The sequence below is a fragment of the Lepidochelys olivacea genome (genome assembly GCF_965140295.1).
Source record: "Lepidochelys olivacea isolate rLepOli2 genome assembly, chromosome: 10".
In the NCBI taxonomy this organism is placed as follows: Eukaryota; Metazoa; Chordata; order Testudines; family Cheloniidae; genus Lepidochelys; species Lepidochelys olivacea.
Genome location: NC_140420.1, coordinates 52135555 through 52154161, shown reverse-complemented (window position 1 = coordinate 52154161; position 18607 = coordinate 52135555). Strand labels below are relative to the sequence as shown.

Here is an 18607-nt window from a genome sequence, read left to right as displayed (position 1 = left end):
ATTTCACGAATGGCGGCCAGAGGACCCCGGGCATTGGAGGCAGCAAGTGGGACCTGGTTGCAGGGCAGACAGCCCGAGCCCCAGGGAGAGCAGGGCCGGGCAGTTGGGGCTGGCAGCCCGAGCCCTGCCCCTATGAGCGGGGGAGCCCAAACCCCAGTGCTCCGTTCGGGGCTGGCAGCCCGAGCCCCAGGGAGAGCGGGGCTGCGCAGTTGGGGCTGGCAGCCCGAGCCCTGCCCCCATCAGCGGGAGAGCCTGCCGCCCGAACCCCAGCGTTCCACGCGGGGCTGGCAGTCCGAGCCCTGCCCTCGGGAGCGGGGGAGCCAGCAGCCTGAGCCCCAGGGAGAGCAGGGACCTGCAGCCCGAGCTGAGTGGAGCTCAGTTGACCAGGGCAGTCAGTGGGGTCCAGCAGCAGGAGTCCCACAGAGTGCAGAGGACATTTAAACTTAAATGCCTGGACATATTCATTTTTAGGAGGGAGTTCACGAGATTTCACAATTTAGTGAAGGGGGTTTGCAGGCTGTTAAAGTTTGGGAACCACTGGTCTAGATCCTGACATATTTAAGAACACCATACGTGTGTTGTTGATTGTACAGAAAGATCCATCATTTTTAAACATTTACACTTGTGTTGAGGTAAGGTGTGTCCAAAATTATGCACATTTTTTACAAAAATTGACAGTTGTGTAGCTAGCTTCCTAGGCTACAGTGTTACAATTAATCTCCTGATACCTCTTTAATTAACTATTGTTGCCTCTTTAAAAAGTGTAAGTGTGTGTGTGTGGGTGTGTAGAGAGTTTTTCTTCAAAACAACCATTAGACGCTTTGTATTGTGGTTAGTATATATTTATATGGTGTTTATTGCAACCCTACAGCACTTTAAGGAACTGTAAACTATAAATACACAACTAATGTTAAGTTTCCAGCTTTTTTGTTGCATAACAGGTGTGCCCAAACTTCCTGTTGTTTAAAACTTTAAATCGAACTGTTAAGTTGTACTATGAAGAAACTGAAACGTTCTTAACCAAGCTACCCAATTTAATTTAGCAATATTTAGTCCCTAGATGGTGCTGTCTCACATAACTGTGACTTCAAATGTTTGTGATTTCATGTAATTTCAATGTCTTTCTAATTTTTCTTTTAAGAGAAAAGATAAGAATTAAACTCTCCATTTCCTTTTTGGAAGTTCCACTTTTCTCAGATTACAAAATATAAATACTTTATTCAAAGAAGAACAGTGCATTATTGAAATGTTATATTTGATTTCTTTGAGAGCACCTATTTTAATTGTACCAGATGCTGTTGACCTTAGCTTATACTTTTGAAATATGAGATCTTTTTGATTAAAAAATCCCCAGAGGAAGTTCCAAACCTAAAGTCCATACACAGTTTTTCTGAATAGCCCTATTTTAATATGAGCAATTTCCAACTGGCTGGCTGCTTAAGTGGTCAGAAAACTAAATATGAGTGTTTTTGTCAGACTGTTTTGTCACATTTTCTAAGCAGCTGTAAAACTCAGCATGGTAAATGGAATCTACCTTAGTGTTTACCTGAATGTTTGTTATTAGTAAGATGTGTTTCAAGTGACAAGTAGTAAAATACTATGGTGTTCAGCTGTTTGGTTAGCTGAAGACTTACAGGATGTGAGTCAGGAATAATGTCATCATTATACAATCACAGATGTAGAGTTGTGATATAACTTCTTTCATTTTTGCAGTCTAGCCAAGATGAAGTGAGTTAAGTGAGTATTAGGACCACTTGATGTACGTCAGAAATTAAGATACAGAGAATAAATTACTTGACAAAGGCCGCACAGTAGGTCCGGGGCAGTGCTGGGTTAGAACTCAGGTAGTCCTTGTCCAGAAACAAGATGTCTGTAGGTGGATGTTCAGGGGTGAAAGTAACTTAAAGGACTTACCGGTACGCCGGAGTCCTGGGAGATGGGGCCTCAAATGGAAGAGGTGGGGCCTCTAAATCCCTGGGCCCTTTACATCAAGATTTAAATGGCCTGGGGCTCAGGCCACAGTAGCGGCGGCAGGGAGCCCCAGGCCATTTAAATTACTGCCGGACCCCCGGGGCTCCCGGCAGCTGGCTCTGGAGGCAATTTAAAGGGCCCAGGGCTCTGCTGCAGTAGTGGCAGCCGGAGCCCCGGGCCCTTTAATTTGCTGCCAGAACCCCACTGCTGGAGCCCTGGGGCTCCGGCGGTGATTTAAAGAGCCTGGGGCTCCCTACAGCAGCCAGAGCCCTGGGCCCTTTACATTGCCGCCAGAGCCCTGGGGCTCCCACCCACCACTGCTATCCCAGGGCTCTGGCAGCAGGTCTCTGGTGGCGATTTAAAGGGTCCGGGGCTCCAGCCACCACTACCGCAGGAGAGCGCCAGGCCATATAAATTGCCGGCCTGGGGAACCTGTCCCCTGCCGATACGGTTGGCTGTGTACCGGACCATACTGGCTTACTTTCACCTCTGTGGGTGCTACAAATAATCAGTCGTCCTTGGGAGTGCGTGTGGTCTAATGGACAGGGTGTTGGCCTTGGAGTTAAGAGTTGTGGATGCCATTCCCAGCTCTTCCAGTGACCTTGGGCAAGCCACTTCCCCCCTCTGTGCCTCTTTATCCTCTCCCATCTTTTTCCTCATTTTGATTGTAATATTTTGAGGACAGAAATTCTCTCTTACTATTTGTCTGTTTGCTCTTTGGGGCTGGGACTTTCATTTATTGTATGTTTGTACTGCTCCTAACACAATGGTGTTCAATCTGATTGACAACTCTAGGTGATACTACAGTATAAACTTAAATAATAAAATAATAATGGGACCCTAATCCCAAATGGAACCCCTGGATGCTTCTTTACGTCAAATAATAATGCTGCTGCCTCTTGTATAACTGCTCATTCTGCTGCTCATAATTTGGTTATTAAATTATGGCACTTTCAGCATGCCACTGGGAAGCTAGGTACATCCAACATGGGTCTCTAATTCTGAAAATCAGATGCCACATCAGTTAAAAAGCAAATTGAATACTTTATTCCAAAATTTAACAATTTTCCAATGCATTTTAGCACCCAGTATCTCCTGACTGCATAAGCAGAGCATAATATATGCTGTGTGCTACATAAATAGTGTCTAAATATTTCATGGTTAGTATGCTGGATGAGTGAGTGTGTGTGTGTGTGTTTGTTTGAAGCAGATGTTTACAATCCAGTGTCAGTGATCACTAGATTTTAGTAATTTTAAAATGGATCAAACACCCTTTTTTGTTTACTCCTTCCTATAACTCTCGTATTTATGGTTTAGCACAGTGCTTCTCAAACTATTGTACCGGTGATTCCTTTCACAAAGCAAGCCTCTAAGTGTGACCCCCTCCCCCATAAATGAAAAATGCTTGTTTATATATTTTACACCATTATAAATGCTGGAGGCAAAGTGGGGTTTGGGGTGGAGGCTGACAGCTTGTGACACCCCATGTAATAACTTTGCAACCCCCTGAAGGGTCCCGACTCCCAGTTTGAGAACCCCTGGATTAGCATGTCCTAAAAGCAACCCAAACTACACAACCTGGACTTTTTTTGTACCTTTCCATTTTAAGTAGTACATTCAAGAGGTAACATTTAAAAACAAAGATTTATTTTCACCTTTTTATACACAAATATGAGCAGAGTCTGTAAAAATATACTAGAGGACTTCGAAAATTAACAAATATACATGACCCACAACAGGGCCGGTGCAAGGTTGTTTCACGCCCTAGGCGAAACTTCCACCATGCACCCGCCCGCCCCCCCACCCCGACCCTGGAGCCCTGCTGCAGCTCCCTGGCCCCCCCCCCCCCGAGGCACCCCCACTGCAGCAGCACCCCGCCCTGAGGCGCCCCCCCCGCAGCAGCTCCCCCCAGCCCCCTTCCTTCCTCCCCTCAGTGCCCCCCCGCGGCAGCTCCCCTTGCCTCCCTCAGCCCCCTCCCCTGGGCGCCCCCCCCGCGGCAGCTCCCCTCGCCCCCCCCCCCAGCACCCTCGCTGCGGCAGGTCCCCTCAGCACCCTCCCTCCCTCGGCCTGGGGAGCCGCGTGCGGCAACTCCCCGCCGTGCGGCAACTCCCCGCCCCAGCTCACCTCTGCTCTGCCTCCTCCCGGAGCACGCCGCCGCCGCCACTTCTCCCGCCTCCCAGGCTTGCGGTGTCAATCAGCTGTTTGGCGCGCAAGCTGGGGAGGGAGAGAAGCAGAGCAGTGCGGCGTGCTCAGGGGAGGAGACGGAGCAGAGATGAGCTGGGGTGGGGAGTGGTTCCCCTGCGCGCCGTCCCCCCCCCATTACTTGCTGCAGGCGGCCCTCCCCGTGCTCCCCTTCCCCAGCTCACCTCCGCTCCACCGCCTTCCCGGAGCACGCTTTTGGCCGCTCCCAACCACTTGGCACCCTAGGTGACCGCCTAGTTCGCCTAGTGGTTGCACCGGCCCTGACCCACAAACCTAACATTAACTATTGTGGGTTCTCTCAAAAGATTTAACAATAAATCCTCTTGGTACCTGTCAGGGTTCCCTCCCCACTCTGCGCTCTGGGGTACAGATGTGGGGACCCACATGAAAGATCCCCAAAGCTTATTTCTACCAGCTTAGGTTAAAAACTTCCTCAAGGCACAAATCCTTCCCTGTCTTTGGATGAGTACTGCTGCCACCACCAAGTGAGTTAGACAAAGATTCAGGAAAAGGACCACTTGGAGTTCCTGTTTCTTCACAATATCCCCCCAAGTCCCTTCACTGCCTTTCCTGGGGAGGCTTGAGAATAATCTACTAACCAGATAGGTAAACAAGGTGAGCACAGACTAGACCCTTGGGTTTTTAGGACACTTAAAAACCAGTCAAATTCTTTTTCTTTATAATAAAGTTCTGTTTTTTAAGAAAGTAAAAGAAACACCTCTGTAAAATCAGGATGGAAGGTAATTTTACGGGGTAATAAGGTTTAAAACATAGGGGATTCCCCTCTAGGCAAAACTTCGAAGTTACAAAAAACAAAGGGATAAACCTCCCTCTTAGCACAGGGAAAATTCACAAGCTAAAACAAAAACTAATCAAATGCATTTCCTTCCCATTACTTACAATTTGTAATCTTAGATGCTTAGTTCAGATATGGGTTTAGGAGATGTATTTTCCCTGCCCTGGTTCCTCGCTGACCCGGAGAGAACACAAAGAAACACAAAACAAAAACCTTCCCCCACAGATTTGAAAGTATCTTCTCCCCTTATTGGTCCTTTTGGTCAGGTGCTAACCAGGTTATCTGAGCTTCTTAACCCTTTACAGGTAAAGGAGGGATTTTATGCTACCCTTAGCTGTATGTTTATGACAATACCTATATCAGTTTGCTTTCTTTGTGCATGCAGTAGCGTGGACCAAGTCAATGGACTCCTCTGGAGTAAGATCTTTCCCAGTTTTCCTCCTTTGGGCTGTAAAGGGAAGCTTTATTCTTCTCTGGTTCAAGTTCAAAACACAGCTAACTCTTTTTTTCTTCACTAGCTCATTCCCATTTGAGTTACCTTTCCTGAAAGAAAAGGAGTACTTGTGGCACCTTAGAGACTAACCAATTTATTAGAGCATAAGCTTTCGTGAGCTACAGCTCACTTCATCAGATGCATATCGTGGAAACTGCAGCAGACTTTATATATACACAGAGAATATGAAACAATACCTCCTCCCACCCCACTGTCCTGCTGGTAATAGCTTATCTAAAGTGATCATCAGGTGGGCCATTTCCAGCACAAATCCAGGTTTTCTCACCCTCCACCCCCCCCCCCACAAATTCACTCTCCTGCTGGTGATAGCCCATCCAAAGTGACAACTCTTTACACAATGTGCATGACAATCAAGTTGGGCTATTTCCTGCACAAATCCAGGTTTTCTCACATCCCCCCCACCCCCATACACACACAAACTCACTCTCCTGCTGGTAATAGCTCATCCAAACTGACCACTCTTCAAGTTTAAATCCAAGTTAAACCAGAACATCTGGGGGGGGGGGTAGGAAAAAACAAGAGGAAACAGGCTACCTTGCATAATGACTTAGCCACTCCCAGTCTCTATTTAAGCCTAAATTAATAGTATCCAATTTGCAAATTTGCAATGAATTCCAATTCAGCAGTTTCTCGCTGGAGTCTGGATTTGAAGTTTTTTTGTTTTAAGATAGCGACCTTCATGTCTGTGATTGCGTGACCAGAGAGATTGAAGTGTTCTCCGACTGGTTTATGAATGTTATAATTCTTGACATCTGATTTGTGTCCATTTATTCTTTTACATAGAGACTGTCCAGTTTGACCAATGTACATGGCAGAGGGGCATTGCTGGCACATGATGGCATATATCACATTGGTGGATGTGCAGGTGAACGAGCCTCTGATAGTGTGGCTGATGTTATTAGGCCCTGTGATGGTGTCCCCTGAATAGATATGTGGGCACAATTGGCAACGGGCACAATTGGCAATGGTCACATAAACACCACCCTATACCGGAAACCTACTGACCGCTATTCCTACCTGCATGCCTCCAGCTTTCACCCTGACCACACCACACGATCCATCGTCTGCAGCCAAGCTCTGCGATACAACCGCATTTGCTCCAACCCCTCAGACAGAGACAAACACCTACAAGATCTCTGTCAAGCTTTCTTACAACTACAGTACCCACCTGCAGAAGTAAAGAAACAGATTGATAGAGCCAGAAGAGTTCCCAGAAGTTACCTACTACAGGACAGGCCTAACAAAGAAAATAACAGAACGCCACTAGCCGTCACCTTCAGCCCCCAACTAAAACCCCTCCAACGCATTATTAAGGATCTACAACCTATCCTAAAGGATGACCCAACACTCTCACAAATCTTGGGAGACAGGCCAGTCCTTGCCTACAGACAGCCCCGCAACCTGAAGCAAATACTCACCAACAACTACATACCACACAACAGAACCACTAACCCAGGAACTTATCCTTGCAACAAAGCCCGTTGCCAATTGTGCCCACATATCTATTCTATGTTAACAAAGTGAAATTTCAGTGTGGTGTGTTGTCTGGTACCTACTGCAAGACATCCTGCACCTGCCTGCATTATTCCTGGTATTTGAACATTTTCATCTTAAAGTGGCATATGACTGTCCATCACATTACTGATATTTTTTTTGTGGGTCCTGGGGGAAAAACATGGGGAATTTTTGTGTGGTTTTTGTATTATTGTATTTATTTTTATTTGTGTTTTAGTTAAATCACAGGGTATCCAAAAATTGTCCTTGTATGTTTACTTGACTGAGTTGGGAACTAACACTGGTACCCAATGTCTTGTTTGATTTTCCTTTCCAGTACATAGCACTTTTATAAAGTCTTAAACTTGAGAATATTTAAAAATGGCTTCTTTTTAAAGGGGTGTTGCCATGTGGATTATGCCTGAAGTTTACATTTTCTAAAAATGTGGAGAAATTTATTCTATGTGGTTATTTTTAAAAAAAAAAACCCAAACCCTAAATACTATAAAGCAAAATAGTTATTTGCATTTAAATTATTCCTCTGCAGTTTGGCCATACAAACCTTGCAGCATTTGCCCCTGTATAATTATGGCCCAAGCTATGTGAAATGCAGAAATAAACAGCAATAATTTTAAGAAGTAAATTTGATTTTTAAAAATAGTAATTGGACCAGAGAGTATGGAAGTGAGTGTAGAGCCCACTGGTTAGGGCACTCACGTGGAAACAGACCCAGGTTCCAGTCCCCCTGCTCCATTGAGTATTTAATTATTTTTATGCAGTGAAACAGCTTCAACAGGAGGGAGTGAGAGAGCTCTACCCCAGAATACTCCATACCCCAATGGTTAGGACACTCTCCTAAGAGGTGAGACACCCCAGTTCAAATCCCTTCTCCACATCAGGCAGAGGGAGGAATTGAACTTAGGTTGCCCATATCCTGGGTGAGTGCTCTAACCACTGAGATAAAAGTTATAAGTCAGGGGCACTTCCTCTTCTGCCCCCACTCCCTTTTGTATGGGATTTGATGTGCTCTGAGCATGCCTACCATATCAGTCCCCTCTGACAAGATAAACGGCGGAAAGCCTATTTTGAGAATCCGCTGGGGCTGAGGTGCAAGATAGTTGCCCAAGTGCCTAGACTGAGACAGTTGTGCTCACAGGCAGAAACTTAGGCACCCAGGATTCTTTCATGGTGAAAATTTAGGTGCCTTCTGACTTTAGGCACCTGCAGAGCTAGGCAGCAGCTGAGCAGAAACTTGGGGCATCTCAGTAGCACATAAATGTTGGATTGAGGTGCCTACCTTGTCAGTTAGGTGCCTCAGTTCTTTTGTGGACCTAGCCCTTAGTCCCTTTGTCCTTTTTGCTGTACAATACTAATAAGCAGGATTGTCTTTCTTTCAACTAGTTTTGAAGTTTAAAACCCATTTATTTTTTTCTTTGTCTTTGCTTCAGGATATAAATGTGTTTCGGGTTATAAATGTAACTTTTACCCACTTCCCTACCTCTTCCAAAATATGGATTTGAAATCCTCCGCTGGAAGACAAGGAAAACAGTCCCTATTTCTTATGCATAGTGAAGGAGGAGCAGTAGTTCCGATCAGTTGTGTGAATAGTTTTGCTATAATGCTGTATAAGTCCTGGGATAAGCACATCAGAACCAATTGTTTAGGTAAAAGTGTGTGTTTTTGGCTGCCTAGCTATATTACGTTTACAGCTGTTGCTAATGTGTGTGCAAAATACATGGAGTTTTTTGTTCTCTTGTGTAGACTGTTGTACAGGTATTAATGGATACTCATACTACAAGTTTGAACCAGAGGTTGTGTGGATGAATGAAAACACTGTGTGTGTGTACATTTAATGCCTTACCAGTAATGAGGACTCATGATATACTGTTTTTCAGCATTCATGACTTTGGCCATTGTTCTGCTGCACATTTTTTGGGGCATTGTATTTTTTGATGCTTGTGAAAAGAAGAAGTGGTGGGCACTGGCACTCGTCATCCTGAGCCATTTGCTGGTATCAGGTCTGGTGAGTTCACCTGTCATTATATATTCTTAAAGCCTGCTAGATTAATATGAGGGGAGGGGAAGAATGGAATAAATTTCTGATTAGGGTTGATGATCATGGCTTTAACAATCAAACGAAAATGCTAATTATTTGTAGGGTGAAAGCCAAACAAGTATTTTCACTCAAGCAATTGTTTGTCTGATTCTTAATATGCAATAATTTTCTAGTCAGGATAAATTTGTCCTTTGCATTATTTGCCTACCCCATTGTTTTTAAGTAGTCTTTCGTAAGCATTTTCGGTACAAAATAGTCTGGGGCCACAAGATACGCAGTGGCTAACTGTTGAAATGCAGCAACATCTGCAATGAAGAGCTGCAGTTAGGGCGCTGCCAAATGCAGAATTTTGGCCAAGATACTTGGCAAACTCTCGACATATTAAAAATAGTCCCCCTAGCTTGTTAGTATCCATGCAGAGCAGGCAGCCTGGATTTCTAAGATCTCATCTGATTAAAAGAACTTTGGATTGTTAATTTAATTGTTGCTGTTCAACTGAACTATGATTTTTCTTTTCCTTTTGCAGACTTTCCTGAATCCTCAGTACGAAGGCAGCCTAGTGCCATCTTACATTATCATGATGCTTATGGGTACCTGGGCTTTCTTCACTGCTGGTGGCTCCCTTAGAAATCTGAAACTGTGTCTGATGTGCAGAGACAAGGACTTCCTTCTAGCCAACCAGCGCCCCAGATAACCTCTAAGCATCTGGATTTTACCCATCCATCTCTACATGTTTAGTGAAAGCACAACTGGTGCCTGCTTGACCTTCCTTGAATGCTAAGTTGAGATATTTATGTATTCCTGTGTAACTTGGCTTCTTTCAGCAGCTGTCTGAACTGCATATGTGAGTGAAATCTCCTTAAGAGTACCCAGAAATTAGACAATTTACATATTAGCTGCTGCTTTATGCACTAAGTTTGGGCTGAGTTAATAGAACAAATGAACAAATATAAAACATGGATAGACTAGATTTAAAACTAAAAGGCTGTCTGCTAACTTCAGTTGTGAACTACACATCCACTTTGCTATGGAATTAATAAAGATAACATTTTATTGTGCCACACTGAACTTCTAGATGCAATAATGAAAAAACACAGTTTTCCTATGGTGTTTTAGCCAAAGTTAAGATGTTTCCTTTTTTAAAAAGTTATAATATTTAATAGTTAGGATTTCTGAATTGTTAAAATATGTTTTAGAGCATAGTGCAATAATTTCTCTGTGTAAATATTAGAAATAAATATTCCTTCAGGACTACATTGTATGTATAGCAGAGATGAGACACAAAGGACCATAACTTTTTCTGACTCCTGAATTAATTTTGAAATGCACTCAGGGTATGTCTACACTACAAAATTAGGTCGATTTTATTTAAGTCAACACTGAGCCTCTGATTTAAGCAAGTTGATTCTGCATGCCCCACTATGCACATTGTATCAGCGGAGCGCATTCTCACTAGCAGGGCTTGTATCGACTCATGGAGCGCTGCATTGTGGGTAGCTATCCCACAGTGCATGGAGCCGAGTGGAATGTTGGGTTGGACTTGGGCAATGCTTCATGGGACCAAAACATTCACGCGGGTGGTTATGGGAACATGGTATTAGCCTCCCATGATGCACTTACCTCTCTCCCTCCCTGAAATCAACAGTAAACAAACCAAGCCTTTTTTTCCTAAACCTGGATTACCCACACAGACGCCATAGCATGGCAAGCATGGACCCCGCTCAGCTGTACACTGTTGTTGTGAGTATTACAAACACCTCACACCTTATCCTGCAGTATTTGCTAAGCAGGAGCTGCCATACAGAATAATGTGATGCCATGCAAGCAGCCCTGCTGGAAGCCATGGAGCAGAGCAATTGCAGATGCTGGCGACAGTTGTGTATCACCTTGACACAGTGGAGTGCTGCTTCTGGGCCCAGGAAACAAGCACTGACTGGTGGGACCACATAGTTATGCAGCTATGGGATGATGAGCAGTGGCTGCAGAACTTTTGAATGCGCAAGGCCACTTTCATGGAACTGTGCGAAAAGCTTTCATCAGCGCTGAAGTGCAGCGGTACTAAAATGAGAGCTGCTCTGACAGTTGAGAAGCGATTGGCGATAGCTCTGTGGAAGCTTGCAACATCAGACTGCTACCGGTCAGTGGAAAATCAATTTGGAGTGGGTAAATCTACCGTGGGGTCTGTTGTGATCCAAGTTGCCAGGGCAATCAATAGACTTCTGCTAAGAAGTGTAGTGACTCTGGGAAATGTGCAGGACATAGTGGATGGTTTTGCCACAATGGGGTTCCCTAACTGCGGTGGGGCAATAGACGGAATGCATTTCCCTATCTTGGCACCAGACCACCTTGCCAAAGAGTACATAAATCAAAAGGGGTACTTCTCAATGGTGTTGCAAGTGCTGGAGGATCACAGGGGCCATTTCACTGACATCAGTGTGGGATGGTAGGGAAAGATGCATGACACGTGCATCTTTAGGAACTCCGGTCTGTTCAGAAAGCTGCAAGCAGGGACTTTCTTTCCAGACTGCAAAATAACCGTTGGTGATGTTAAAATGCCAGTCGTGATCCTGAGAGACCCAGCCTACCCCTTGCTCCCAAGGCTCATGAAGCCGTACACAGGCAGCCTGGACAGCAGTAAGGAGTGGTTCAACCATAGGCTGAGCAAGTGCAGAATGGTGGTAGAATGTGCCTTTGGACGTTTAAAAGCCCGCTGGCATAGGTTGCTTACTAGGTTAGACCTCAGCGAAAGCAATATCCCCATTGTTGTTGCTGTGTGCTCCGTAATATCTGTGAAACAAAGGGAGAAAAGTTTCCGGCGGAATGGCGGTGGTGGAGACAGATTGCTTGGCAGCCAATTTTGAGCAGCCAGACACCAGGACAATAAGAAGAGCACATCGAGGCACACTGCATCTCCAAGAGGCTTTGAAAACTAGTTTCATCGATGACCCACAGTAATGTGACACTTATGTGTGATGTTACTTACCTAGCTGTCCCGTTCATTGCATGTACTCCCCTGTAAACTACAACCGTGCTAACCGCTGTGTGCTGAATGAGTAAAGAGCCTTTTCTCCTCAATCCATTGATTTTATTATGCTCACAAACACTGAGAGACAGCAAAGAAAAGTAAGATAACCTGGGGCAAAAGGGCTGATAACACGGGGCTGGGGGGAAAAACAAGGACAGCTTGCTTACAATTGCACTGCAGTAACCATCAAAAGTGTGGGAATGGGCGCCTTCTGGTCCTTGTACCTTCCCCTGGAGTTGAGTGCAAGGGATACCGGACTTCCTTTCCCTCCGCCCCTCCCCTCCCCCACCCCACATCCTAGGACGTCTGGGAGAGGAGGATGTGGAACTTGGCGATGATGGCAGCAGGTTCACCATAGGCTGCAGCAGGACTCTAGTGTCCAGCTGCCTTTCTTGAACCTCAGCCAGACGCCTCAAGGTTTCTGTTTGCTCCCTCATAATCGGCACCATCTCATCGTGCCTGTCACGCTCATCTTCCCTGCCTGCTCTTCTGTCCTTGTGGTCATTGTGCAGGCTCTCCAACAGTGCAATCCTCCATGTGCTGAGCTCTGTCTTGTCACTCTCAGAGGCATTAACTCATTGAACATGTCCTCCCAAGTCTTCTTTTTCTGCCTTCTAATTTGGGAAAGTCTGTGCGTGGAGGATGCGCTTATGGACAAGGTTTCAGCTACAAAGAATACAAAGCACGAGGGTAGCACTGACAGTGCATACATTGTTTCTGGTGCAAGGTTAAATCTTTTTATAAAAGAAACACCCCCTCAATGCACTTCCCTGCAAGTCACAACTTAAGGAGAATCGCTGGTTACTGCAAGAGTCGGTTTGCTGCTACAGCCATGGTGAGTAAGGCCACAAGGCATGGGTGAGAGGTCTTGTGCTGCAGCTTTTGTTAAGACATACTTGGAATCAATGGTTGGAACCTCAGCACAGCGTCCTTTCCCATAGCAACCTGGATGGTGCTTGAGGACAGGCACAAGTGTAAAGACCCACAAATAGTTTGATTGTTACAAAAGCGGCACTGGGTTGGGGTGGAAGTGAGACAAACAGGAAGGGTCGCACTCCTCCCCTTTTTAAATGCTGGCTGTAATACACGGTGATCCCTTCCAAGCACACAACAGGGCACTCATGGGAAAGTGTGGTTGTGTGACCCAGAATTCACCAAATGGGGCAGATTACTTAGCGAATTGCTTGCAGTTTAAGGGCTAGCATTTAAAACCTCCTAGGTGATCATAAGCGATATCCCTTTCCTGAGGGTAACAAAAGCGGAAAGGGAGCAGATGCTGCAAGCGCTGGGTACAGACCTGGTCCTTATGCTGCAATGCTGTGTGCCACAATGATGCCAGAAGAGTTAATACCTGAGTGACGCGGGAAAGTGTCCTACCGTGGTGGAGGTATCCACGGAGCATTTTGGGGTAGTGGTGGGGTTGCCACCTAGAATCGCACGCAGCTCATCATCAAAGCCGCATGTCTATGGCTCAGAACCAGAGCGACTGTTCATCTCCCTTGTCTTCTGGTACGCTTGCCGAAGCTCCTTTATTTTCACGTGGCACTGCTGTGTGTCCCTGGTATAGCCCTTCTTCCCCATGCCTGTGCGATTTTTGGCATAGATGTTAGCATTTCTTCTGCTGGTTCGAAGCGCCGCCTGCACAGACTCTTCTCCCCAGACAGCAATAAGATCCACTGCCTCCTGTGTGCTCCATGCTGGAGCGCGTTTGTGGCCTCGAGCATCCATTGTCAGCTGTGCTGGCTAGCTCTCCATGCTGATCAAACAGGAAATGAAAATTCAAAAGTTCCCGGGACTTTACTAGTGGGGCGGTTGTTTCCTGTGTACTGGCTGAAGTGTGGTGGAGTTGAAAGTGCTCTCCAGAGCAGTCACAGCGGAGCACTGTGGGACACCACCTGGAGGCCACAGCACAGTGTCTGCACTATCCCCATGTCGACACGTGGATGTCGACTGAAGCGCTACGCCTCTCGCAGAGGTGGAGTACAGAAGTTGACTTTACAAGCCCTTTAGGTCAGCAGAAGGGACTCGGTAGTGTAGACACATACATTATTAACTCGACCTAATGCAGCATATGTTGACCTAGCTTTGTAGTGTAGATGGGCATTAGTCTTGAAAGGTATGTTGTGCCTTTATGCTGCTAGATTTCTGAAGACAAGCTAAAAAGTTTAGCAAATCCAATACACATACTGTTTAATATAGCTGTCCTTTTGAGGCTTTTTGTTATAAAGCTACCAGTTGAAACTAAGTTACAGTACATTGCCTCTCATCTCTGTTATATAAACTCTGAGGGGATACCCTGGAATTAGTTCTCACTGAAGAAAACCACATAGCTGCTATTTTAATAAACTTCTTCCAGAGTGGTTAAAAGTTTTACGTAAACCATGAAGTAAAGCAGGAGTAAGGCACCTCAAATCGATACTCATTTTTTTTACATGAAATGAATGCTGCTGAGTCTGTTTCCCACATGTATATCTACTGTATCATTACAGTATAATATAAAATGGTTAACATAAATGGGAATGGGTTAGACTCTACATTCAGACCTGGGTCTAATAAGGTGTTTGCAGTAATGATTTTTTTAGCATAAGTATCGCAAAAGCAACATTTCAGTATATACTGGGTTCCTTTGGTTTACTTGGTTTAAAACAAACAAAATATTTAGTGAATTAAGATTTATCTGCAGTTTTGTGAGTTTAATTTATTTATCATTTATTCCTCTCTGAATTATATTTTGATAGTCTGAAATGTAAGCATGTTAAAGTGACAAACTAGTACATCCTTGTAGGGCACCAAGACACACAGTGGCAAGCAGCTTGAATAGCTGTAATAACTGGTGTGCTATATCAGCACAATACATTTGTGATACTAGGGGCACTTTGACTCAGGATCCTATAGCACAGTAGATTAGTAATATGGTAAGATTTTATCACAGTAATGAAATATTTTTGTTTTATTTGAGGGTAGGTTTTATTTTTGCTATTATATTTATATATGTGTAAACATATATTAACTTTGGACTCGAGCAGTTAAAATGTCTCTTTGTTAACTGTAAAGTGTTGTGCCATTTAACAATACTGAACTACAAAGTCATGTTGATCTTAAAATGTAATACTGTGACAGCACTCTTATTTAAGCATCGGCATTTATCAAAGAGAAATAAAAAGGAGATTTGATTTGCCTTTGGTCCTATTTTATTTCCTCACTTGCAACCTTTAATTGGCAGAACAACTGTGAAACTGTTATGTGTTAATTGTTAATGTGTCAGTAGAGAGAATGAATGATCCAGAAGAGAAATGGGGGAATAATTGGTATAGGATTGGTGCTAGTTTTGTGGGTGTTTTTTTTGTTTGTTTTTAATTAGTGTGTCAGATTTTTTACAGTACAACAAAATTATGATAAGTATAATGCATGAGAATTGGATGGCACTGGGATCAATACAAATATTGAAAGGAGGAGAGGAGATAACTTGATAAGTTTTGAGTGTCACACCTAAACTTGGTAAAAGTATCAAACTCATTTTAGACTAAATTAAACTGGCTTTTTGGAAACCTAGTGGTGATTGTTTGGTTACTGAAAATTGTTAGCAATGGTGACTCATATTAAGGCTTTAGAAAACTTTATATATGTTAATGTAATGCTGCATTGTTACATGTTTACATTTGGTCTGCACCTCAGTTTGAGTGTTGCATATATTTTAATTGTCTGTTTTCCATTTGGGTTTTGGAGGGCTCAGATGCATGAGCAGTACAATATATCCAGAGTTTCTCTGCTCATCTAAGACTGTTATCTTTGCAGAAGAATCCAGGCAACTCCTAGGAAGGCTGCTACGTGCAAACTAGAAATATTGGGTGGGATCCACAAAGGTACTTACGTGCCTAAGTCTGGGATTTAGGCACCTAAATCCTGGTTTGGCTCCACTGCAATCCACAAAATTCCTGCCAAACTCTGTAGTCACCTAAACTTGGTGCCTAAGTTTTCAGGGTGAAAGTTTCCTAGATGCCTGTTTCCTCCTCGGGCATCTGGATGCATAGAGGGAGGAGCACTGCATATGCCCTATCTCCCTACCTGAGCTCCAAAGAGATTTACAAAGCAAGGGAAGATAGGCATTGAGCAGCCTAAGGGCTAGTCTACACTGGCAACGTTAAAGTGCTGCTGTGGCACATACTAAATCAGTGTATTCACTGTAATTCAAGTAACATGCATGGGATGCCGCTGTAGAGCTCAAGAACAAACAGTTATGGATTCCCTCTTTATCATCGTGATAGTGGATGAATGCACTTAATGTCTCCAGATGATATTGCCATGGTAGAGTGTCTACATCACTTACTCACTATCTAATTCAGAAGCCATGTGCGAGAAGAAGTGCTATGGAGTAAGTTTCCTCCTGCTCCATTTTATACTTAAAATTACCGTCCACCTTCTGCTCATTCTTAAAAGGAAAAGTTTTATTCATAATTTTAATATTCATATGCATATAACCAAATATTTAATTACATGCAATACACGTGTTAATCTTGGTGGAATATTGGCCACTATCCTTGAGGTTTCCATTCTATTTTAACCCTTACATTTGCTCCTTTTTAAGTGTCAGATAAAATGCAAAAAGAAAAGGAGGACTTGTGGCACCTTAGAGACTAACCAATTTATTAGAGCATAAGCTTTCGTGAGCTACAGCTCACTTCCTCAGATGCATATCGTGGAAACTGCAGCAGGCTTTATATATACACAGAGAATATGAAACAATACCTATTCCCACCCCACTGTCCTGCTGGTAATAGCTTATCTAAAGTGATTTCCAGCACAAATCCAGGTTTTCTCCTGATTTGTGCTGGAAATCACTTTAGATAAGCTATTACCAGCAGGACAGTGGGGTGGGAATAGGTATTGTTTCATATTCTCTGTGTATATATAAAGCCTGCTGCAGTTTCCACGATATGCATCTGAGGAAGTGAGCTGTAGCTCACGAAAGCTTATGCTCTAATAAATTGGTTAGTCTCTAAGGTGCCACAAGTCCTCCTTTTCTTTTTGCGAATACAGACTAACACGGCTGTTACTCTGAAACCAGATAAAATGCAGCAACTCTCTGGTTTTAGATTTCTATCATAGTGCTTCATGAGAGAATTGATCATCATAACTAGGGTGAACAGATGTCCCATTTTTAAAGGGACCATCCTGTATTTAGGCCCTCCTGCACATCTCGACTTTTTTTTAAAAATGGGCAAACTGACCCGTATTTTCTGTCTTCCCAGCCATGCCCCAGTACTGGCGGGTCCTGCTTCTAGCCGGATCCCTGCTTGCCAGCTGCCTGCCCACCAGTGGCGGGAGGAGGAGGGGTACAGTGGCTGCCAATGGGGGTGGGTGTGCAAGACTGGTGGTGGGGCGAAGATGCAGCGCATGGGGCCAGCCACTCCCCCTGCTGGTCTGTCAGTGCAGCCCACATTGCATGCCTGCTCTTGGCCAGCAGGGCCCCAACCCTGTCCCATTTCCAGCTGGTACTGGCTGCGCATGGTGAGCTGTGGTGGCTGGTGAGTGTGGGCAGGCGCCAGGTAGTGGCCAGTTACATGTCGCCTGTGCTGCCCACCCATTGGCCTTTTATGTGTTCCCCCTCTCTGTCCTCTCCCTGCTTCGCCCCTGCAGCCCCGCTGCTCCTCCATATCCCTCCCCCATGGGGCGTGTCCCACTCCCAGCTCTGTGCGGAGAACCAGCCCCTGGGCTGCACGCTCAGCTCACCAGCAGCCTGGCCGGCAGGCTCCTTCCTTTCCCTACTGCCTCTGGCTGGGCCAGCATCCTGGGAAAGCCCAAGACCCTCTAGCCCAGGGCACTGGACAGGAGGAGCCGAGTCCTGCACGTGCCAAAGCATCACAAAGTGCTGGCACAGGGAAGCCTCCCCACCCCACAGCTAAGCTCTGGAGTGGTGGGGGCAGGGAAGCGATTTCCAGCCTGTTCATGCCCCGAATCTTCAGTTCCACAGCAGCCCTAGGGCAGGGGCTTAGCACCCTCTTCACCTGCCTCCATGGGCCCTGTCTCAGGGAGTGCAGAGCTGCTCCGTCCCCTAGGCACCCTCCCCTGCCGAGCCACCTCTCTGGCTGGGTTCGCTGAAGCCCCTGCTGTCAGGTTCCCTGGGCCCTGGAGCACAATGAATATCCAACTACGCAGGATTTCTTTTTAACGGGTTAGTCAACTTGATGTTAATTTGAATGTTTGTACTGCATAGTTCTGATTGTTTGCCGTTGAGCTCGCTTGAATACGAGTAATTTTACCAGGTGTCCCGTATTCAGCATAGGGAAATATGGTCACCCTAATCATATCATCTTATGAAATGCCCATGGACCAAATATTTACTTGTCTGGATTTGTTCCACACTCCTTTCATCCAGTTTTCCCGATGGTCTGTTACACAGTTGCTTGCGGCATCAGTTGCACTGGATTCAGTTTTAATGTTTGGTGATCATCATCTAGGATGCCAATGACTTGGTCACCGCTCAGTATAATTTAGGATTTTATTGTTAAAGTGAATTAGAAGCGTCTCTTCTCAGAGTTTGGATACAAA

At 45.0% G+C, this 18607-nt stretch overlaps 1 protein-coding gene across 2 annotated transcripts in view; it reads left to right on the top strand.

Annotated features, from left to right (window-relative positions):
* Positions 1–18607, top strand: part of APH1B (aph-1 homolog B, gamma-secretase subunit) — a 113052-nt gene that overhangs the window by 12541 nt on the left and 81904 nt on the right. The window contains exons 5-6 of one of the 2 annotated variants that reach the window (XM_084640724.1): positions 8873–9000; positions 9560–10175. The exons of the other annotated variant lie outside the window; for it this stretch is intronic. Coding sequence (XP_084496850.1) covers positions 8873–9000; positions 9560–9727 — 296 coding nt within the window. The 3' untranslated portion in view covers positions 9728–10175. Of the gene's footprint in view, positions 1–8872; positions 9001–9559; positions 10176–18607 lie in introns of those variants that run through there. 2 annotated transcript variants of the gene reach the window in all.